This window comes from Kryptolebias marmoratus, linkage group LG7, assembly GCF_001649575.2.
Source record: "Kryptolebias marmoratus isolate JLee-2015 linkage group LG7, ASM164957v2, whole genome shotgun sequence".
Taxonomy (NCBI): Eukaryota; Metazoa; Chordata; class Actinopteri; order Cyprinodontiformes; family Rivulidae; genus Kryptolebias; species Kryptolebias marmoratus.
In genome coordinates this window covers 11,239,954-11,263,991 of record NC_051436.1, presented here as the reverse complement: position 1 = coordinate 11,263,991, position 24,038 = coordinate 11,239,954, and the positions used below count along the sequence as shown (strand labels likewise).

The window sequence follows — 24,038 nt, the reverse complement described above, 5'->3', positions numbered from 1 at the left end:
CCCCCCGCCCCCCACCCCACCCCACCCAGCCCTTGTCAACACGCAGGCCCGTCACAGCCCACCCCGTCACAACCGTGCGCGTCGGAAGTGGATTAGTGACACTGATACAGCGTGACTGATGTGCCGAGCTACGAGGATTTCACAACAAGCCGACGTGAAGGATGTTTATCAAGTGTGCACACCACCGCGTGGGATGGAGTTTGTCTTTTCTCGTTTTAATAAAGTTACAGTCTTCTGGCGGGGGAGGATTTGACATGCGGCTTCATTTAATCGGCCGATGAGTCCGTCTTTCTCGATCCCACACTTTTTATTATTTACCCCTCTGCCGCCGGTTCCCCCGAACACATCGTCTGTCCTTCATGGAAAAGTTTACTCACCAACTTTTTTATATCTTCTCAAAGCAAAAAGAACCAAAAGATCCTCTGGTTCCAAGTTGTTCAGGAAACGAGTCGCCTCCGAGAGCGAGTCCGAGTGGAAAGCAGACGATGGATATACGGAGCCGTAAATTCTCTCTCTAATGTGAATCGTTTTCTGACAAAGATATTATCTGGGCAAGAGTATTTTGAACCCTCCCGAGGCCCTCGTAAGTGAAGAGAGGAAGAGAAGCCCTGGTAGCTTTGGGTCCATTTGACCCGGAGGCCACAGTAGGGTTAATGGCGGGAGGATTCAGATCGCTGCTGCCATTAATTATCCTTTTCTCATCTCATTAGGATCTTCAAATTTCATCATTTTTTTTGGTCCTAAATGGTTGTAGCGACTTTGGTCCATCTGCTGCTGGATGAGTAGGTTTTTAATACTGTGATGCGTCTCCAATACGCCACGCTGAGCATCACCTGTGTTTTATTTTCAAACGTCACGACAATAAACTGTGGCTTAATGAAAACAAATACAAATATGATCAGGACTAAAAAAATGACGTTCAAATTAATGTTCTAGACTGACGATTATGGCTTAAAACTGACGGTCAACACCCAACTACTTCCTGGGTCCGCCCGTATCCAATAAATAACATGCGACCACGCCCCTAACCGATCACCTGGGGTGTAGAAAAACCTGAACACCTGTGCCACCGTAAATAAATAAACAAAATAAAACATTCATTTTGGCTCTTACAATGGTTTCTTTTTCAGTGCCGCTGGCTTGGAATTCATGTTAAGTTCATTATTCACAAACTCCTAAATCAATTGAAAAAACAAAATGTGTTTGTTTTTTTAATAACTGACATTTTAAGACCAGCTTGATTAGAAATTAAATTATAGGATCATTAAAATTATAATTATGCCACTCCGAGAACGCAAACCTCCACTCAGGCCACAGGGTCACTGTCCGCTTGGATCCCGATCACCACTGGAATCTAATCAGTTGATCCTTGTAGCACGTCTGACATTTCCTGAAAATTTAATGATATTTTATGTTCATAACATTTTCAGTAATCATGTACACGAACAAGACGTTACAGAAAACAATGAAGGTAACACTGAACTACATTTCATTTGGTTTAATGCATTCTACTTAAATGGCTCTGAAGTTACACTGGTAAGGTTGTTTTTATGTTATTAAAAAAATCTACATACACAAAAAAACAATATTTAAAGATTACACATGAATATAAGCTTTTTGCTGAAATTACCATAATTTTACGACATTCCGATGAACAGGAAATATGATTCGGATTGTAACTTCTTTAACAGTAAAAAACGAGCAAAACAGGTTTTTGATACATCACACCACTAGCTACCCTTTCACACACCAACCGTTTCAGCTCTGTGACTACCTCTTACCAAGTCAAAGGCGTAACAGCTGCAGGTTGACTTTGAGCCTTCATGCCACCTCTTTGCTTCCATAAATCACGCCAAGACAGGAGGACGGCATCTCGGGCCCGGCTTGAAAGTGTTCTCTAAGAGACGCTTTGAGAGCTCGGTTGCTCCAGAGACTGATGTCCAATCGTGGCAGACACCCGTCTCCTGCTAGCGTCACCCTGCTCGTCGATGTTTTGTCCCATGCGCTCGATTTCAGCACCGCTCGGCTACAGTGGCCTGGCATTCACCGCGCCTCCTGGCCAAATTCTGGACGTGCCGGTCACATCTGCTGGCTCGACTCAAAGGACTCACATGAGAACACGCACCTGGGGAGTGAAGTGTGAGCATCGAAGGCCACCAGGCGGCTCCGCCCCCTCCACCTCGATGGCTCCGGGGCCCGTCAGGAGTAATTCCCAGCATTGCGAGTCACGCGTCCGAGCCAGCAGGGTAAAAGCTGCAGGGGAGCCAGGGAGCTGCAGCGGGGGGGCTTGTTGTCCTGTTAGACGCTTCACCACTGCGGTGTCAAACACACACACACACATTTACAGGCATTTCCTGACGGTTCGCTCCTCCAGCAGGAGATTCCGCCTGTGGTGTGTTTACAGTTGGAATTGTCTCAGCTGCTAGAACTTGTGATGAATGTGTTGAGCGTGTGTGTGTGTGAGTGAGTCTCCCTGCTGCGCTCTGAGAACGGTGTGTGTCTGAGGGTGGGGTGGGGGGGTAGAATAAGTGGCGCGGAGCAGGTGTCGGTGTGTTTAAGTCGAAATTGCGCTCTGGCTCATCTTGGAGGTTTCAGCTGCCGATTCTCATTCAAGACGCTTCTTTTTTTGTGTTCCCACAAAACCGAAGTGTTGGTATCTCTGTTTGTGTGTGTGTGTGTAGGGAGGGGGGGTTCAGTTGAGAAAATACCTTATTGAATTGAAACTGCAATTAAAGTGTTTTGTTTCAAAGCTTTCCACCCTTTTTTGCTTTGGAAAACCGTCGGTTACCGCACGTTGTGATAAGGAACATTACGGGGGGTTTTTTGTGTGTGTCGAGGTGGTGGACCTGTACTGGGGAGTAGATCCAGAGGAGTGGGACAGTCCGGAGCTGCACAGACTCCGGATGAAACTTCTGGAGGAGTGCTTGAAGACCTCAGCTGGACCGTGCTTCGTTGTGAGTATTCCACGCTTCAGAGCTACGATTACAGGAAGTGTCATACAGGTTGTTTTTTTAAATTCTTTTCTGTTTCACTCAAAGCCGTTATCGTTGTTCTTTCCCATAATATACGCACTCTGCAAAAGACAACTGATTCATTTATACTTTGTTCCAAGGAGATGAGATTCTGTGTTCAAAGCGTTAGATGTCCAGAAAGTCTTCATTGGTTGCTTTTTTTTTAACCCACTTTCAGTCCACGCCTATCAGCCTAAAACTTGGCTCGTCTCGGCACGGAGCCCAGCCTTAAAACAAAGTATGAACCGAGATAAGTGGAAGACAAAAAAAAACTAAAAACAAGCCCCAGCAGACGAGCAGTATCTGTCTTTAAGACACAGAATCTAGATGATGTATTATTCTTTAGCACCGCTGACTTTTTAACTTTTTTTCACTAACAACACTTCAGGATCACCTCGTTAGTGCTATAACACTATTTTATGTTTGTCAAACTGTTATTTTTGCTACATTTTCAAAGATTCAGCCAAAGAAATGGGAACAGATTGTGTCATTGTGACGGTAAAAAAAACAAAAAAGGGCCTAAAACACCAATTTAAAACTGGTTCTTTGGTAAATTATCCTTTGAGTTTAGGTGCTTTTTGTTGTTTTAATGTTTCACAGGTCAGTTTTAAGTGGTTTTAACACAAAAAACCAAACATTTCTTTCAAAATGTTCCAAGCAAAGGAGCTGGTCTCAGTGCCTAAAAATGAGGTAACTTTGGAAAGACTTTCAGAAAACGTCTTCCCCAGACACCTTTTAAAACAAATCCTCAAAAGTCTGCCTGCTTGGCAGCAAAGAAACGGAAGACTTTTCCGTCTCCAGCCCTCTACCTAAGTCACTACGTCGCTCTGGTGTGGCGTCAAAACCGGATCCTTCACGAGCGTTTAGAGTAATGTGGTGTAATTGTTGCATCTGACAAAGGACGCTGAATAATGGAGCGTTCTCTTTTATTTCCCAACGCGCACAGCTGTTAGAGGAGCAGCGATCTCATTCGAGAATTCGGACGAGCGTTCGAGCGGCGAGGAGAACACGACATCTGTCAGCGCGCGGGATTCTTCGGGAAGGCGACCGGAAGGCTTACCTGAGTGGGCGTGTTGTGAGAAAGAGCAAACGAGCAGAGAGCGAGAGAGAAAGAGAGCGTTTTTTAATCTGTAATCACGGCTGAGATTTAGTGCCTCTTTAAGATCGTTTTCGTGGCGGGAAAACAGAAAAGCGGAGGGGCAGCAGGGAGGTGTAAGAAAAGGAGAGGGGCGCGGCGGGAAATTGATTGCGAATCATTCAGATGGAACGGATCGAGTCGAGAGATCGAAACGGAGGTGAGAGATCGCAGGTAATGCATTACGGTTACAACGGGAGCTCGGCCCCCAGGGGCACGTATAATCCACCTCCTCGGACTGGACTTGTTTGCTCCGATTAAAGCCCCGCACGCACCGTTTTCCAAATGCTGCTCGCGTCAAGTATTTTATGTCACATCGACATAACTGCAGCAAAGCAAGCGGCTAAAAAACACCACAGTATCACATTTTACAGGTATTTTTATCTTGAACCGCTGATTTGTTTGGTAGCTACTGAGTAAAATCCGAATTTAAGACATTCCCTCCTGCTTTAACGCTCCTTTTTAGGGTCAGCCACAGTAGATTTGAAGGGCAGGCCAATGAAGCCTCTTTTTTTTTTCTTCTTCTTCGAAATATGAATCTGAGCTTTAAGATGCACATGAAACATTCAGAAAAAACGAGCTTTCCAGTGTATCTGAAGTCACAATGAGCGTCCACATCCTTCGCCCGACCGCGACGATCGGGAAAAACGGAACTCGGCCCCAGCGAAGGGGGTTCATTCCGAACGGAGACGAAGCCCTCCACGCACGCCCCATGGAGATGATAGCCGTTGCCGAGGAATTTCCGAAGCCATCTCAGGTTTGAAACCCTTCCATGGGCACGTCTCTGCCAGAGCCACAAAGCATCCGGAGACATCACACGCTCGTCAAAAAAGGGAAGACAAACAGCCCACAGACGCTTCGCTGACAGAAGTAGGACGTCGGAACAGAAAAGCGTGACGCTTCGGATGCCGGGCCTCAGATGTACGTCGCCGCTTTTCTGTTGAAGGCAAAATGCTCATCTAAAAGCTGATGTGCCGTGAGCTTTAAACGCAATAATCTTTTTTCATTTTTGTGTTTTCTCTGATAATCTATCACCAAAAGGCAAGGAGCAAAACATAGAAGTCCTGAATTCCCAGTTGTATTCTCCTCAGCTCTGACATTAGGGTTAGAGTCTAATGTCTAATGATTTGATTGGGAAACCATTTCTTAATGCCTTCACACAGGAGGACCCCACTGCACTGTCCACGACTTCAACAACATCTTAGATCAAGGCCGGATCAGACTTTATCAGTGTGAAGTTAATCCTGACGGTGCTACACTCCCAGGACAATCTGTTTTTTTTTCCCCCGTGCTATTTAATTCTCCTGCACCCTCACTGGACTGAGTCCTCTCTTAAACTGTCAGGTTACATCTACGCTCTGTATCACGCTAGCATTACGGTAATGCTACAAGCGTCACGTCCGCGCTAGGTTGTTTCCACAACCTTGTCAGGATGTAGCCCAGGCACGGGGCCAGTGTGGCCAGTCCTGCTTCAGAATCTCAGAGACCAAGTCAAGACCTCGATGCTAAGCCACCTGGACCTTGCTATGAAAGTTTTCTGCATCTTCAAAGCCATTGTGGACCTATCACGCTCTGTCACGCTTAACGGAGAGCCCACTGCGTTGACTGATTGATTGAATTTGGGTTTTTTTTGACAACAATAGATTTTTGATAGATCGTTCAGCCCTACAGCTAACTTGGCATTGATTTCTCTTCATTAGATTTTCAGTAGATTGACATTTTTGTTGTCATAAACACGGTTCAGTCAAATGCTTGAGATTCCTGATAATGCTTAAAATGAAAATTGGATAACTTTGGGGAAAAATGTAGGAACCTTGTATAAGTTGGGGTTAACAAGCTTGGAGGTTATGGCCTCATATGGAAACTCTGTGCAGTGATCCAATCAGGTCTGTTCGTTTCCCTGTAACGATGAGCGGCATCCAGCTACATGCATTTAGCGTTGAGCGTTAGCGCACGCCATTTGTCGCGTAGATGTTATTCTCAGACCGAACCTCCTCGTGTGGCTCATGGAGCCTTCAGAGCAGGACACAGGGATCTGCCTGGTCATCCGCTGTCCGTCAGTTTACTGACATGTAAGTTGCCCAGGTGACGAAAGGGCGTGCCCCACATGGAAGCCCCCAGGAACGCCAGAAGGGCGGGCAGCCAAGAACTCAAGACCATGCCAGAAACGTTCCTCTTCTAGAAAGTCCAGCTTTAATGGACTTTCTGCCTGGGTCCACCAGGCTGAAACCCCAGCAGAGCCCGTCTGAGGACCTAACTAAACCATTCAATCAATGGTGACATACCTGGAAGACCTCATTCTGCTGTCTTTAGTTGTTTTTTTTGTTTTTTTTTTAAACAATGGAATGGTTTGTCCCCTTAACAATTGGTACAACCTACTGCTGGTCATACGCCAATTTTAAGGGAAAGTTTCCAACTTTAAACAGGAATTGAGCAACATAAACTTACTGTACAACATGAGGGATCAACATAGGTTGTGTGATTCTCTGATGTAAGTTACATGGGCTCTCTCTATATATATGTGTGTCACTGGACAGTTCAGTTTAAGCCAATGGTGGCGTTAAACACTCTGCACTGATTTCATACCTCTTTGATTATTTCTTTCATCCACCTGATCTATCCAGCGTTCAGGCATTCACTTCTGACACCGAGCCCCAGATTGGTGCTCGGAAGTTACACACATTCACGTCCCCCCCCCCTCCATCTGGTTGGTTAAATGTTTAATGGCATATTCTAGTGGTTCGACTTCTGTGATGGATGCAGGATTTCATGCTGAAGGTCCCCGTGGTAGCTGCAGCGTCCCGGTCCGACATGTCAGAACCAGCTGCTGCCGGCCTGCAGCTCGACCCCCTGCAGTCAACCAGCCCCATTTCCATAACCAGGGAGCTTGGGGCGGCGGCGGCAGCGGCGCTGGCATTTTCTCTGATCAAGATCTTGCGTTTGACAGTTTTAGGTTGTCTGAACCATTTCTGGAGAGCGGCTGTTTATTTTTACAGCGTGGTAGCTCTAAATATACAAGTAGAGACGAGGGAGACCGGCAAGCAGATCACAAGGATCCTTGTTCTCGAGCACGAGGGGGTGCACGAGGGGGTGCACGTGTGGCTGCGTGGCCCACAACCCAGGCAACTCTTAGTCTCCTCTTTGCCTTTCATTTTCTCAACGTGCCTTCCTTTCTTTCCGTTCCTCTCGTTTTCTTCCTCCTTCTTTGCCTGATTCGAGCACAAATCAGCCGCTCATTGTCTTTTCGCGCCGTCGCCGTCACCTTCACCCACTCAGGTGTCGCCCAAGTGTCACGCACAGACAAATGTGGCTTTCTGCAGACTGTAGCCGGTGTCAGCGAGCCCAGTCTGTGAATCAAAGAGAAGAACGACGATAACTAGAAGAAAGGATAAAGACAGGAAAGGCTCTGGGAAAGTAAATTACTTCTGTACTGGTTATTGATCTTGTAGAAAAAGCTACAGAGGGGGCAGAGAATTGAGACGGACGTGTGCGCTGCAGGTGTTTTAGTTGCTGCCACGGTGGATCCGTGCAACCACCGGAAACCTTTTTAATCTCCCCGTGATACGTACGCGGCTGCTCAGCGACAAAGAATGGTCCTGCGGGGTCCAAATAAAAGCTTTGATATTGTAGTTGAATGCGCATTGATTTGCAGGGGTTATTTTCTGTTTTCATGCCGTTGAGTCAAGCATTTGCCACCTCAACTACATTATGGTCCTCCTCCATGAGCGGTTCGGAGCAGTTCGAGAGCCAAAAAAATCCCATCAAAAACGAAAAACCATCCAGTTGACGAGTTTTCAACGTGTAAGAATCAACCATGATGTAATGAAACCAGCGTTCTTCAAAGGAAGGCGAATTTCCTTGCCTCGCATGCCAACGTTTCAAACACCGATCTCGTGTTTGCTCAGAGTATGTGTTGAGGATGACTCTCAACTACTGCCTCGCCAAATGTTAGCTTAATATTTATAAAACGGACCTAATTGTAGCCATTTTTGCGTTTGCTGAGGTTGAAAAGCTGCAGCTTCTATCTCGAATTGGGTTGACTCCCAAAGTTAATCACTCTTAGTGTCATAAGGGGGGAAGATGGAGGCAAACCCAGAAAGGAAAACTAATTTATTAAAGTAAAACACTAACAAAAACAAAAGGCTGACGTGGCAGCAAAGAACAATAAACACAAAATCCAAAAGGCAAGGCAAAAGCAAGGCATGAACAAGAGGAACGGAATGACCCAGTGAGGAGTGATAAAAAGTGACCGGTTTTTAAAGACTGAGGATGATGAGGTAAACGGGCACAGGTGAGTGATAATGATTACAGACAGGTGGAGATGGGCGTGACAGACGTGACTGTAAAAGTACTGGGGAGGTGAATAGTGACAAGACATGAAATCCAAAAGACAATTAAACCAAAACAACAAGAAACACCAAACGAAGAACCAAAACCCCAAAACACTGACATTCATGACACTTAGAGGTACATTCAATCCTTATTTTCTGTGAGTTTATTTAAAATATCATGAGATATTTTGCTAACAAACAGACAAACACGAGCAGTGATGATATTGCCCACTTGTCATGACTTTGGGCGATAATAGTCTTTATCTTGGGGATACCCCGTTGGTCAGAGATCACCGTGTTTTCGACACCCTCCTGCTCCAACATTGCGGATTCATCTTGCCATCAATTCAAGGAGGGGGTCCTGCTAATTCTCTGTCGATTTAAATCAGGTGTGCCAATTTAGGGGAAACATCCAAGCCCCTCCGGACGGCGGGCTCGGAGTGATTTCAGAGGTTATTACTGAGCACAAGACTGTTGTAAACACGTACAGACCACACCTCGGCAGGAGGGGTTTCTACTTTACACTGTCAGTTCAATAACGCCGGTTTCCATGGCAATAGCAAGGGTTGGCATGGTGATAGTGTCACTGACCCGAAGATTAAGCACGACGACGAACCGTGACTTTTTTATTCGCCTTCTATTTCCCTCTTCTTTTCAACAGACTCAAATTCCCTTGTTAGAGAAGAAAAAAAAGAAGAAAAGCGAACTTGTTAAATGCCTCAAGGATGCGTGTCAGCAAACAGAACGGAGGGCCTTCAGGTTTCGTTCCGGGTCTGACAGGGTCGTTAGAGACAGCGTAGCTCAGATTTCTCCTCATTTTGTTGCCGTCGTCGCATGATGCGAGTGCTGATGCGGCAGCACCGATTGGCCGGTTAAAATACGGGGAATTGTCCGCCTGCGTCTTTAAATTCTGCAACGGAGACCGTCTCAGTCTGGATCAAGCACCAAGTTCAGTTTTGTTGGTGCAAATCTGCTGCATCCACTTTATTGTACGGACCTTTAAAAAAGCAGCAGCTAATCTTATTGTCACTAAGATTATACAGGAAGTCGGAACGCTCGATTCTCATAAAAGAAGCAAACAGGTTTCTGGTGTAACGTGCATATATTTACTCTTTTTTTTGTATAAAGAAAAGCTTAAGATATTGATTTAGTTTCTCTCGCTGGTTTATGCTTTCCTTAGTTATCCTATGGATCAATAGGAATCATTTTTAAGCACCACTTTCAGTGCTGGAGGACGATGTCCTTTATCTCAGCCAACGTTTGGGGAGGGGGTCTGTGCGGGTAAGAAACCAGCAGGACAAAAAAAAAACAAGCTTTACTGGTTTGATTTTACTGCAGAGTCACCGGACTTTTTTATTAGATCAATTTTTATCCATTTGTAGCGGAAGCACAGAAGTGCAAACAAACCTAGCGCCCTGGGGCTTGTTTGCTTTCAGGCTTTCGCTCGGTATCTACAAATCCTGTTCTGAAATATCAGGAAATATCCATATTTCAACTCATCTTTGATATCGAGATCGGATACAGACTTGATTTTTCTTTTAATGCACTGACAATTGTTTCATCCTAATAGTAAACTTGAAATGATTTTCTCTTATATATCGATTGGAGATACGGTAAACTATAGGAGTTTTTTAGAAAAAAAAGTAGATGTGTATCTTTCCTATGTATATGGCTTTAAAAAGCACGTTTCGCAAAAGATGACGTTCGCCTCTGCTATGCAGCAAATATCTGCACAGCTGACTGTGTGCTTTATGGATTAATTGACCGCACGAGTGATTGATTCGTTAATTCATACTGTGGCTGCGCGACATCTCAGCTGCCTCTTCCAACTGGTTCATCAGATAAAGTGCACTTAGCCGGAGTATAAAACTCATTCCAAGGATGAAAAATCTGAGGAAGAAGCAGGCGGGAAGGGGGGGAGTGCAGCTGAACACTGAAATCGCATTTGGCCACTGTGCCATCTTTGCTTTAGCCTCCTGGGTTTTTCGCACCTTGTGGGTCCCGAGTAGTCCCAAATCCCCGTCGGAAGGTGGAGCGAAACGCGGCGGTTCACTTTTTACGTTCCAGGAAAAGTGTCCAGCTCAGTCTGGGCGGGTTAAACCCTCCGTTCCATCCTTAACATTCCGCCTTCCGTGAAGCCAAGGAGAAGATAAAGCGATTATCGACGTTAAGGCCCCGTCGGCAGGCGCGAATGTTCTGCCATGTGGAAACGACCAACTAAGTTTCTGTCCTCATCCTTCCACTGTTCCCACAAACGCGGCGGGTCACCTGCTCTGCTCATCCTGCTGTTTCCCAGTGTTACAGTCGTTTAGCCCAGCGTCGCCATCCTCTACCGACAACAACACAGCAGCACCGTTTACAGAGGTCTTTTTTTTTTTTGTGCTCCAAACAGTCACAGAATAACTTGTTTCTGATCCGTTTCCTCTAAAAGCTCTCGCACGATATCAAATCTGACACGCCAACAGCAAGATGTTTGCTTCCCGTTGGATCATCCGTGTGGAAAACGGATGAACTCTGCGGATTCCTCCATATGCTGAAGCTGTACATATGGCACGGGAGTGGAGATAGTCACTGACGGCTGAATTAATTTGTTGATGTTTATCCATAAATCCCATCAGAATCTTTTATCTGCTTGTTGCAGTTCGGCAGAAAAGAAGCAACACAGGCGCAATTAGTTTAGATTTATAAATAAATAAATATAAGCTAGCCTGTTGACTTTGGCGTTTTAGTTGATGCTATCTTTAAATTGAATTTGTTTCCTAAAACTTGTGATTAAATAGAGATTTTGCCTTAAGCTTAAATATCGTTTGAAATTTAAAAAATGTTATAAATGAATAAAAAGTTGACTGCATATTAGTTCAAATTCTGTCCTGGGTGCAGGGAAATGCTGGCGCTGATTTTAAAACAGATTGGATTGAAATCTGTGCATCAAAATTAAATTATTGGCTCATAAAATATTTTTAGTTTTGTCATATTGTTCTACCTGTAACATGATAATTATTAAGTGAAATGTGATATTATATAGGCAGCAAAAGTAGCAGTAACAGCATTTTTGTTTTTTAAAAAAAAATAAATACAGTAAATGTGACCTGTGCTGACAAGATGAGTCTCAATAAGGAATTATGTTTTAAATACTGAGTTATGTTGTTTAAATTCTCCGTCTCAAAAGCTTCAAAATGACCCGAAGTTCGTCGAAGTTCGGTGATTTATCGCCTGGCAACGAGCTGGTTTGGTTTACGAGAGTTCCGGTCGGAAAACTCGGTTTTTACTGGATGTGATGTTGTCAAACGTTCCAGCCCTGTATCTAAAAAAGGGAAGGAATGCCTAAGCTTTACGATGACGCCAAACATTATACGAAGGGATTTCCCGGCTCGCAGAAAACACTGGTCACTTTTAAAGAAAATCGTACGGGTTATCGGACAAAGGATTATGCCTACGATTCAAAGGCAGGTTAGGAAGATTACGTGCTATTTTAGTTACCGGGATCGCGAGACGTTGCGTTTAAGAACTCCTTTTAACACAGTTACCCTGCAGCCTGTGCTCATATCGACTCATTTTGCCAACACGGGTCACAAATCCCTCCATTTTCTTTACCCGCTTCTCCATTCCGGGACTCGAGGAGCTGTTGCCTATCTCCAGCAGTCTCTATGTGTGAGGCAGGGGGGACACCCTGGACAGGACACAAGTCCATCGCAGGGCCACATAGAGACAAACGAGACAAACAACCATTCACATTCTCACTCACACCTGGGGGCAATTTTAGGAGTAACCAATTAACCTAACATGCATGTTTTTTTGGTCTGTGGGAGGAAACCGGAGTACCCTGGGTAAGGTTTAATACCACAAAACTGTGGTACTTCGGGGCTCATACCAGCCCGTGCCTAATCTGCTTGATGCTACTGATGTAGTTTAGGAACATGGCTAAATATAGTTAACTTAAATGCAACTTGTAAGGGTTTAAGTTTCAAAGATCTTCTTGTTGAAGGTCGGTGAATACAGCCAACATCTAACACTGCTCGGCGTCATTAATCTGGCCCTTCCAAACAAGCCTCATGTAGTTTGCTCACTCTTTGACTTCAGAGTGGTGGTCGTTGCATTGTTTGCAAACGGTGCCACACGGATGAGCGGCGAGCTGCCAAAACGTTTACAAAGGATGCTCACACCTGCTGGTGATTAATTAAACAGGTGTGTCGGGTTAGCCACACCTGGCCGATGTTTGCCCTCAGTCCCAGCAGGGGCAGTACGACGCCGCTGTCAAGATTTACCACGCTGGTCCGTTGTTCACCGGAGGTTCCAGCTTTACCTCATTCTTGCATATAAAAAGAATCTTTTTCCGGTTCTTAGGAGTGTATAACTGAGTGTCTGGAATGACCCTTCTGAACAAGATCAAGCCCGGTGCTTTGGGATCACCGGTGAGCCGTCCAGATTTGCAGCATACCGTTGGGTCAGAAGCTCAGCTCAGAGAGAGGATTTACACGGCCCACCCCCAACTGCCCCCGCATCTTCATCCCCACCTTTGATTTCCACTTTGAGTCCTGCTGCATTCGCTGCACTTTTATAAAAAAGGGAGTCGAACTCTTCCGCTTCATCACTGACACCAAACTCTCTTTAGTGATTGCAATATGTAGCTCCATTTGAAAAAAATGAGCTGAAAACTCGCGGCGATAAAACGGCAATAATGTTTCTTTTTGCCTGCGTCTGTTCTGTTAGCAAAATACCTCCAGGACCAGTGGGGAAATTGTAATAGAACTCGCAGAAAGTAGTCACTGGATGTACGTCTACAACCTCCGCTGTCAGTCACACCTGCGGTCCGTAGGCACGCCGACCTACTTACCGTTCAGACTTTCTGTGTTGGCAGAGTTACACGCAGGGGGCTTCCCCACCTCCTATCCTCATTTCAGTCGAGCATCCGTCTTCCTAATGTGACCGGCTCCTGTTGTGCCGTGGAATTAGCATCCCCCCCCCCGTTAAAGCTTTTTCCTTTAATGGGGCTGGGTGAAGTCACAGGAGAGCTCAGACGTTCAGCACATTATCTTTATCGTTCGGAGTTAACTCGTGTCTGTTAGCGAACTATCCCATGAACAACTGAACAGATTTTAATGAAACCTTCAGGAATTAATCCTTGGATGTACGTCTGCAACTGATTTACTTTTGGAGCCAACCTAATTAAAGATGTCCGCCACAGCCGACTGAACTTACAAAACACAAAAATGGCTACAGTTGAGTTCGTTTTACAGATGCTGAGCTCAAATTTGGTGTGGTCGTAGCCAAGAGTCATTCACAACACACGCTTAAAGGGCTACTCATTTGGGCAAATCTTTGCTTAAAACTTGAGCACTAACTGGTGGAGTCAACCAGTTTTGTCTGTTAGCAAAATATCTCAAGAACCGCTGGATGGGTTTCAATGAATTTCGCAGAAATGAATCATTCAATGTACGTCTACAACTGATTAGCTTTTGGAAACAACCCGATTCAAGATGGCTGCCACAGCTAATCCATATTAGTGAACAAAGAAACGGCTATAACTCAGTCAGTTTTACAGATATTGAGCTAAAATTCGATGCGGTAGTAGCTGAGAGTCCTCTGAGCGTGACATCTCACAGTATCGCATGAGATTGCACATTATGTTTTTGTTAGGGTTTGAGGAAAAGAGCCATACCTCAAACTTCGAAAACAGGCGGCAGGCGATACGCATTTCTTCATGGAATTTTAGGCCCTTTATACACCATTCTGTTTAAAACCCTCCTTTTTTGTTGCTGAGGGCTTTTTGAATAATTATTTTGAAACTTAAGATGTCAGATAAACCTTGCCACTCGCACCAAACCGATTCTCGCCTCCCAAATTCAGTCCTTGTTAATCAGTGCATTTTGGCCCCGGAACTGTGCAAATGCGAACAAATGTACCGCAGAGGCGACCGTGGGCTTTCAGAGTCAGGCCGTCTCACGCGGACCGTGCAACGTGCCATCCGCCGCTCCGGCTCCCTCTCCGCATCTGTTCCCACTGCGACTGCCAAGGGAACACGGGCTCCAGCGTGGAGCGGCTTTGAAGCGTCATTGCCGCGGGGCGCGCTGTCGTTTTCTTCCCTGCTCAGCGGAGCTCGCAGTGCTCCGGCCCCGTCCCCCTCCCCTCACTGGCTCGCTGCGTCTCCCCCCGGCGGCGAGGCTCGAGGTGCGCGTGAGCAGTTGTGACGATCAGCTGGTCACAACGGGAACGGGCTTCTGTTCTCTGGCTCGCTCTGTCCGCGAACGCGACTGAGAGAGAATATCGAACGCCGAGCCAGGAAATAGCCCCGATTCCTGCAATGTTACCGAGTTTCCCGCCGCTCTGAAGTAAATATAGATACGGCAGAGGTCTGCAACCTCCGTTTCTCTTTGGAGCCTTCACTAAAAATAACAGAAATGAATTTGATTAATTTTCATAATAACAAAAACAGCAAGTTTTCCTGTGCAGCTTTCTGCAAATATTTGAACGATATGATTAATACAAGGAGTGAAAAAGATGGATCAGATCATGCTAGCAGTTTGTTAGCTTGTTAGCCTGTTAGCAACTTCATTTATTCAACTTCCAGCCATACAGAGCGATCACTCTCTCAAATTCACCGTCATTTTTTATTTTTTTTGTCAACTGTAGCAACTCGAAGAGGGGTCTTGAACATACACTTCGTCTGTCTATCCAATTCATCTTGCGAAAACAAAACACGTTAAAACAGTACCCAAAAGCTAAAATTTGAAAAACCCTAGCTCAAAGCTAAAACTAGCAAAACCATATCTAAAAGCTAAAATTTGCATAACAGTGGCCAAAACTAAAAAAATGTTTAAACCGTAACTGAAAGCTAAAATTAGCCAAACAGTGTCTAAAAGCTCAAAAACTTAAAACAGTAACTGAAAGCTAAAATTAGCTAAACCAGTTTTATTTTAGCAAAAGTGCCCTAAGCTGTACAATCATTTCCCTCCGTTTTTACCTGAATTTGCTCTTTTCTTTTGTCCTGACATGGAAAAATACCAACAAATGTCAACCATTCATGAAAATAGTTTTAGTTTTGTTGGTGACCCCCCTTCTAGCGCAAGGGTCACTGACTGGGAAAGGTCCCCCAGCGACCTGAAAAAGGCCTGCGGGCCGTCAGTTTGTTGATCACAGTCCCGGCACGTTTTGCGGCTCCGGACACATTCGATTTAGCGAGCGAAGGGGCAGAAATGTCTCTTTGGGTGGTGAAGGTCGCGGACCCCTGGGAGAAGGGAGTAAGTCGCCACGTACGTCCCTCTGACGTGTCTTTTTTTTCCCAAACGGTCTCATCTGCTTCATATAAAATCCGCTTGCAGATTACCGAGAAACAGAAAGTGTGGCCAAGTCCGTGGGCTTCCCAGAACGGTGTGTCATTCAGACATTTTGCCACGCGGCAGCAGCAGCTAATCTGCTTCACAAAGACGACACAAACAGATTTATTTGTTTATTTATTTATTTCCTTATTTTTTTTCTGCTCATAACTCTCGCTCGGCTCGTCAAGGTCATGGCTCGTTCTTTGCACTTTTTTACCTCAGGGCTCCGCCCTCGGCCCCCGCTTTGTTCTCCAATCACATGCCCTGTTTTTTTTGGCAGGCTTGTGCAGAACCACGGTGCACACTGTGGGTCCCCAAATGGTGGACAGCGGTCCAGATCCAGACCCAAATTAAGCCTCATCTGGACCCAGACTGATAGTCATATTTCAATAGAGTTGTTTTTTTTTGTTGTTTTTTTTTTACTTGTGCACATTTTTTATGGCAATTCCTTTTAGGCGATGCAAAGAGAAGCCGGTCCACGGAGAGGTACAAGTCTGATTGGAGAGGTTCTTACCCAAACTTCCAGAGGAGAGTTTCAAACCCACTTCTCTCACATGTTCAGAAACTCTGGGGATTATTTTAAATATTCAAATCTTTAAAGTAAAAGGTACAAAATCAGTGATGACACCTGCTGAATTCTAAAGCAGGACTATTCAATTAAAATGCTCAGGGGGCCGGATATCCGGCAATTAATGTCTGTACATTAATTTAAATATACGATTTAAAATCCAGTTTTATTGTAAATGCACTCATTGAGAGACAGACTGAGTTGTATAGATCATCTATATAACAGGATCACCTCTCGGACGGAAATGTTTGTCATTTCAGATCTTTTCCTGATTTAAAATTGAGTTTCATTTTGAGCGAATTCATCGGTGGGCCGGACTGAGCTCACCCGCGGGCCGAATGTGGCCCCCGGGCCATCAGTTGAATTGCCCCGCTTTACACTGAGAGCGCAGAGAAGAAATAGCCCAAGAACCCAGCGAGTCAGACGCAGTCCTGACAGTCGACCAGCACACCTGGACAGTAATTTAGGGTTTATTTCACCTCACGTGCAGCTGCGGGGTAAAGCAGCTACGTCCCCCGATGTCCCAGCATGCACCACGGTCTGCGCCCGTGGCTCTGAAACAAGTCGCCGACCCACAAAACGGAGCCCTAAAAAAAAAAAGAAAAGAAAAACAAAAAGGATTCTGTTGAGTCACGCTTTCCCCTGTCCCCTTTTGTCTCCGTTTCCTTCCTCCCGTCCTCAGGCTCTGGTGGGGGAGAAATACGGCAGCATCCGGGTGCCGGGGGAGGTGGAGTCGGCGGAGTTCGAGATGATCCTGGACGCGGCCGTGGAGGCGGGGCTGGACACACACATCCTGGAGGAGTGGTACTGCAGGGACGAAAACTCGGTGCCACCCGCATACTACCTCAAACCCAAAGCCCAAATGCTCAAGAACTACCAGAACTCTGTGAGTCTGCGTCACGTGTCGTACGCTGCATTAAAAAAAAAAACAAAAAAAAACAAAAACGTGATAATTACACACAGATAACTCTTGATACGGCTATCAGGAGAACATTGGACCCGAACATAAACAAACGGCTCATAATTGTTGGCAACAATTACCGATGACACACATTGAAAAACATTAAATAAATGTGTATTTTGACGCAAACACCCCGAAGTCTGTGTTGCAACAAAATGTAACGATAAAAAAGGACTCGGCTGTTGCGTTCAGTCTGAGTCCTTGCCGTGTAAATAAGATCGACGTACCTCCAGGGATCTTATTTAGGCAGAACAACAGCCTCCGATTCTTCGTTTCTGTTCAGCGCCTGCGAAACGACACGTAAGGAACCCTGAGACGAGCGTATTTTTAGGCCTTTTCAGGAAGGCTGACGGTGGATCCGTTGTGAAAGGCTCCGGCTCCGCCTGATAAACCCTTTTCATATGCATGTACAGAAAAGCAGCTTTGCGTTGATTTTGTATTTATTTTTTGGTTTGGTTCCCTCGAACCCCTTTTTTTGATGTCCCCGCGCTTTAATGTTCGTCCAAGTTTTTTAAACGCCCAAGGCAGCCGGGTCCGTTTAACGCAGTTCTGATATCTCGGAGAAAAAGTGTTGTCTTGAAACTCCCCCGTGCGATAGAGCAGCTAAAGCGAGCTAAAAAAAAGAGCTCAGGAACGCAGAGGTGAACGAAACCGTGCAGTAAAATCACTTAGAGCCCAAAGCTGGTCAAAAGCGCGCTCGTCCCCCCCGCCTTTCCTCACAGCATCCGTGGCAGCGCCGCACGGACGCGACTGACTCCGGTCCGGTCTGTCCTCTTCTCTCTGTCCCCCCGTTCAGATGGAGTCCAGCAGCGCCGCAAAAACCAAGAACGACAAGGCCTGGAGAACAACGTCGGAGGAGATCAAGAGGATCTTCCGGACGGCCGTGCTGCAGCTCCAGGAGAAGGGGACCATAAAGAGCGCCGAGGCCAACAAGTTCCTCTGCTCGGGTTCGCTCCACGTTTCACGCCTCCTCTTCCTCGTTCAAGTGTTTTTTTTTGTGCTTTTTTTTTGTATCTAAAGAGGGGTTCTCAAGCTTTTACTCCATTTGGAGGAAGAAAGATGTCCAGGGTCTCTCTTTGGCTGAACAAGTCCACTTTAACCGAACTCTAAGTTCGTTTGCCCAGAAAGTCCGGTTCGTTTGGGGAGATGTGAACGCGCAATCCAACTCTGATGCAGACCAAAAAAGTCCGCCTAAAAACCTCAATCTCAGTTCGGTTGAAGTGAACTCTGGGTCGGTTCGAATGCGTATGTGAACGCAAGCGGACCGGAGACCGCTCCAGAAGCAGGAAGTGGAGTACAGCACAGAGCCTTCTGGGTAAATGCGACCAAAACAAACGTGTTTCTATCACTAGAGGGAGAAATGGCTCGTGGTTAAAACAGAAATCCTAAAACCACTCCATTTTGGTTTACTTTCCCTGAAGAAACAAGTTGCGCTCAGCGTCTTCTTCAGAGGTTTTCGTGTCGTTTCCTTCAGTAGTTCTCGGTGTGGCGCCACCACAGGCGAGGAGGGGAACAGGTCGCTGAAAGGGTTTGACTCAATTGACTCGGTGCAGCGTGAATGAGAACCACAGCAGCTGAAAATGGAACAAATGTTGACACTTTGTTCCCCATTCGACCCAAATCTACCGGACTGTCAGGTGTGAACGCAGCCTAAAACAGAGAGAATCGAGTAGAACTGGAATAACATAACGTGTGGAGCCCTATAGAGGGCCAGTTTTATTGTTGGCTCTGGAGAGACCGCAGATCGACCCAGATGGTCAAAGGAGACGTCAAACAAAAGGGGAGGGGGCCCGCGTTCTCTCAAAGAATGGAGGGGCTGCCCAAAAACCCAGCCTGGAAATTTTTCCGGACTGTTTCAAACATCCTCTTGGGCATCCAAATGAGGAAGGGGGGTATGGGAAGCCACTTTTTCCTAAATTGCCATAAAATTAAAAACAAAACAAAATGTTGATTTAAAACCCAAAAACTAATTGTGGAGCTTTGCAAAACGGAAGGCCCTTAAGGAACTAAAATGTTCAAAAAGTCATTTAAGTCTGATAATTAGATTTCAGGCTGGGATAGCTTTAAAAGACTGACTCCTTTATGGAGGAAAAAAATGTGAATAAATAGTATTTTTCAGCAGTTACGTAGGCTGATCGATTTTTACCCCCTGGAAGAGTTATTGTCATAAAGCTAAATGACCTTTAGAGTTAAAAGTATACTTTTTATACATCAAATATTGATATTCTAATTATGAAAAGATGACCTCTTCTTAGGCTTTACATGCTCAAGCTGGTTTAGTCCTCCACGACACAGCAAACGTGATAAAAGTACAACAAAATTCCTCCAACCTTTTATTTTCATCGTCTTCTTCTTCCTCAGGTGGGAACCACCCGGTTATTGGTGAGTTATTTGGACGGGGCTAAACTAATTTTTCACGACGTCTCCTTTTCATTTCTCTGGTTGAGGCTTTCAGACATGATCTCTAAGCAATTTACTGCTGGGATCTGAAGGCAGCTCAGTCCGGAAATGAAGATTAATGCGACGCAGGACGTAAAGGAAAGGTGAAAAATGAGCGTGTGGGTATCTTCTGTGTCCAGGAGCAGCTCGGGTTTTTTTTTAATTTTAATTCTTTTTGCACTTTAACTAAATAAGCCTATTCAGTGTTCGACATCTTTTTTTTTTTTAGCTTCTGCTTTTTGCCAATTTGTGTCTTTTGTCACTTAATTACCAGGCTCAGTGAGCTGAACTACATGGGAAAGGCTGCCGGAACCTCCGTCTGTAGGATTATGAAGCCGGCTTATGATTTTATCATCTCGTCTTTTGAAAATGGGGACAGAGAAAAAAAATAAATCCTTCCGATGGCTTCTGAAATCTGTCCAGGTGTGCTCACAAAGGAGAGATGAATCAAGCACAGGTGTTCTTTTTTTCACCACAAACAAACACAGAGAATCAACAAAGGACCTGTTTACACAAATATCTGCCTGGTCTGTTTCTATTAAAAGCTCTGCTCCCACCTTTAGAATTAATTACGCCACTACGTGACAGAACAGCAGCTAAAAGGACCGAAACACTAGCTAGAGGCTAGCTAAATATAGCAAATTGCTAGCTAAGAAGAGCAAAACGCCAACTAAAAGTTAAAAGTAACAAAATGATGAGTAAACTCTTAAAGTATCAAAGCAGCGAAAGTCTGGCTAAATGGAGCAAAATGCTAGCTAAAAGCTAAAAGCAAGAAAAGGCTAACTAAAAGTATCAAAAAGCCAGCTAGATGCTAAAAGTAACAAAAAGCTCACCTAAAAATAAGACAAGGCTAAAAGTAGCAGAACAAGCTAAAAAGTAGCAAATGATAAGTAAACTCTTAAAGTAGCAAAGGTTCAGCTAAAAGTATTGAAAGTCTAGCTAAATGTAGCGCAATGCTAGCTAAAAGTAGCAAAGGTTTAGCAGCTAAAAGCTAAAAGTAACAAAAGGCTAGCTAGATGCGAAAAGAAACTGAAAGATCACCTAAAAAAAAAGAAAATGTTAAAAGTAGCAGAATAAACGAAAAGTTTAAAGTAGCAAAAAAAACAAGTAAACTTTTAAAGTAGCAAAAGTCTAGCTAAATATAGCAAAACGTTAGCTAAAAGCAACAAAAGAGTGGCTAAAAGTATCAAAAGGCCAACTGAAAATAAGGAAAGGCTCAAAAGCAGCAGAACAGAAGTTAAAAGTAGCATAGGGTTCACTAAATGTAGCAAAATGCTAAATAAAAGCAGCAAAAGCTTATGAAAAGGCACCAAAGGAGTAGCTACAATCAAAAGGTAACAAAATGCTAACTAAAAGTATTAAAATGCTAGCTAGATACTAAAAATATCAAATTCAAAGTCAAGTCAAATTTATTTTTTAGCACTTTTCAGCAACAAGGTGGTTCAAAGTGGTTTACAGCATGAAAACACAAAAATACAGTCATCATGAAAACATAACAATATGAAAAGCTAAACTAAACTTGTCTAAAACATGAGCGAAGATAATCTAAATAAAATAAATGAGCAAAAGTAACATAAACAGATAGAAAAACTAAGCTAGGAAACTAGGATGTAGGACTAAACTAAACTTGTCTAAAAAAAAGATAAACTGAGGAAAAGCAAACTAAAGAAAAGGCTAACTAAAATACTGAAGTAGCAAAAAATAGTGGATTTAAAAGAACTGACGAGATCTCAATGTATTTTTATGGGGAAATTGTGAATAATGTTCAATATTTTCGAAAAAAATTAAAAATGCAAAAACCAAACGTCACAGAGACCCACCTGAATGAGCTGAAGGTTTAGAAATGGTTCAAACTGAACAAAATACCCAGATTTAACAAAAGACGCACAGAAAAAAAGAAAAACAGTGTGAGCACAAACATAGTGACATGTCTAACAGTACTGGGACACGTTATTTCTAACCTCTCATCTCTTCGGAGGCTGTAATTGTAGCTTTTATGACGTTAAGAACCCACTGAGTATTTCCCCCTTCTCCTCTTTTTTTCCCCCACTTCAGCTTTGGAGGACGAATTGGACTTTGCCCTCGGGAAACAAACCCCCGCCTTTCTCAGGAAATGCGTCTGCTACATTCGCAAGATCTCCAACTTCGACCGCTTCGCCAAGCTGCCCGACATGGCCCGCTACATGGACACGGTGGTCAGCGGCGACCGCGTCATGCGCAACCAGGAGGCCTACGAGCGCCTGCTGAAGGTGCGCGACGAGTTCATCCCTACCATCGTGGCCGCCTCCAACCTGCGCGTCTACTCCTCCGTCACCCACTGCGACATGAAGCTGGGCTACTCGCAGGAGGTGGAGAGCCACTACGTGGAGGGCCTCTGCAAGCAGTTCTACGAGGACATGGTGGACATCATCCAGGCCACGGTGCAGCAGAACTTCGACACGGAGGCCGACCCGCTGTACGACGAGCTCCTGCAGCACCTGTCACTGTGCAAGAGCTACGCCGCGCTCTACAAGTACAAGACAGAGTCCCTGGACTACGTGCAGGAGTACGTCATGCCGTCCAAGGCGAGCAGGACGAGCCCCCTGGTGGTGTACGGGGGACCCTGCACCGGGAAGACGCTGCTGCTGTCGGAGGTGGCCAAAGAGGTGAGGCCGGCGGCGGCGGCGGCAGACGTTTCAGCGTCCTCCTCTCGTGTCGGCCGTCATCCCGCGTTCTCCTCGCCTCGCGCCGTTCATTCTCGCCTGCCTGCCCGATCTCAGCAGGTGTCCATCTCTGGACAGCAGAGCCTGAGTGGGCGTGCAACTGTTCGTCTCCTCACAAACGCTTGCTCGACCACCTGTTTATCGCCGTGTGTGTGTGTCTTTAATTTCCCGTTTCCCATTGAGCACAAGAGTTTTTGTTTTGCTTTGTTGTTTTTAGAAGACATTTTTGTGTTAAGATTTAAGCATTATTTGTGAGATTGACTGCTTTTTTTTAACAGCGTGTTTCTCTTTTGTTTTTGTTTGTTTTGTTTTGAATCGGGTTGACTCCAAAAGTTATTCAGCTGTCGGTGCAAATCCAGTGACTACTTTGTCAGAGCTTCAACAAAATCCAGCCAGTACTTTGTGAGATATTTTGCTAACAGACAAACAACCAACCAAACCCAGGCAATCACATTATTGTCCAACGCAGACGTTTGGATCATCGGCCAAACCACACACCCGACTAATTAACAATCGTCATTCACAGCAGATTATACCACCTTCAGTAAAGTTTACTGTATGCACACATGAAACTTTACTACGAATGTTGAAGTTGACCGTTTTAGTTTTGTCGTTAGTTGCCCTTCCGTCCGGCGACCACGTTGTCCAGCTCTGTTTATGCAAGAATCAGACATTCTTTTAGGACCGTCCTTGTACTGAGTGGTTATTCCGCTCCAAGCAGTCACAGAACGGACAGAGAATATTCCCAAGAGATCCACCGTCAACCTCCGTGTACCAAAGAGGTGGGGTAGGGTGGAGTGGGGCGGTGGTTGCGACCGGTAAACACATTTATAGGTGTCACTGGAAAAGCCACGTGAACGCCAAGATGGCTTCTTTTTTTGTCCCCCCCAGCAGAAAATAGAAAATCGCTCTGTTCGAGATAATGTCTGTCGGTGGTCATAATGTTTTGGCTGAAAGGTAAAAAAAGAAAAAGATTTCTCTCAAGCCTTCTGAAACATATTTAAACTGTGAGTCCTCCACAGGCGGGATTTGTGTTTCGCATCTTTTCTTCTCCCTTCGCCCTCCGTCGAGCGCACTGGAAGCTCAAAGTGGAACAGGAATCGTCGGCGTTGCCCTAAAAGTGTCAGATAGCATTAGAAGGCCTCCTGAAATCTCAGCTGGGCTTTTTTTTTAATGAATTCATGAATGAAATTATGAGATCACTGAAGTCTCAATAATAGAGTGGTCCTCGTCCATGGAATACATACCATCAGTCCTAAAAGTCAACTAAATTTAGCGGGCTAAAATATAGAGAACATAAAAAATAAATATTAGTTTAAATAATCAGTCCATCTTTAAATCACAAACTTACCTTTCCTTGAAGGACTGCCTACGACCCTCAGATTTAAACTGAGATAATCTTAAAGTTGAGAGATGACAGTCAGATCCTTTTCGCTTATAGTGTGAAAATAACGTTACGTACGATTTTACGCAGCATTGCGAAATCCTAGCACTCAGAGTATGTGTTGTGAATGACCCCCAGCTGCTTTTGCACCAGACCATCAGCTCCGTATCTGTAAAACTGGCCGAGTTGTA

The 24,038-nt window shown here is 44.9% G+C and overlaps 1 protein-coding gene across 6 annotated transcripts in view; it reads left to right on the top strand.

The window, feature by feature from the left end:
* LOC108241810 (NACHT and WD repeat domain-containing protein 2) overlaps positions 1-24,038 on the top strand; it is a 54,711-nt gene that overhangs the window by 22,918 nt on the left and 7,755 nt on the right. For 4 of the 6 annotated variants that reach the window (XM_017426243.3, XM_017426241.2, XM_017426242.2 and 1 more), the window contains exons 4-7: positions 2,838-2,954; positions 17,044-17,247; positions 18,119-18,269; positions 21,817-22,406. In XM_017426243.3, the coding sequence (XP_017281732.1) occupies positions 2,838-2,954; positions 17,044-17,247; positions 18,119-18,269; positions 21,817-22,406 (1,062 nt within the window). The other 2 variants (XM_017426244.3, XM_037976555.1) reach the window with 2 other exon arrangements.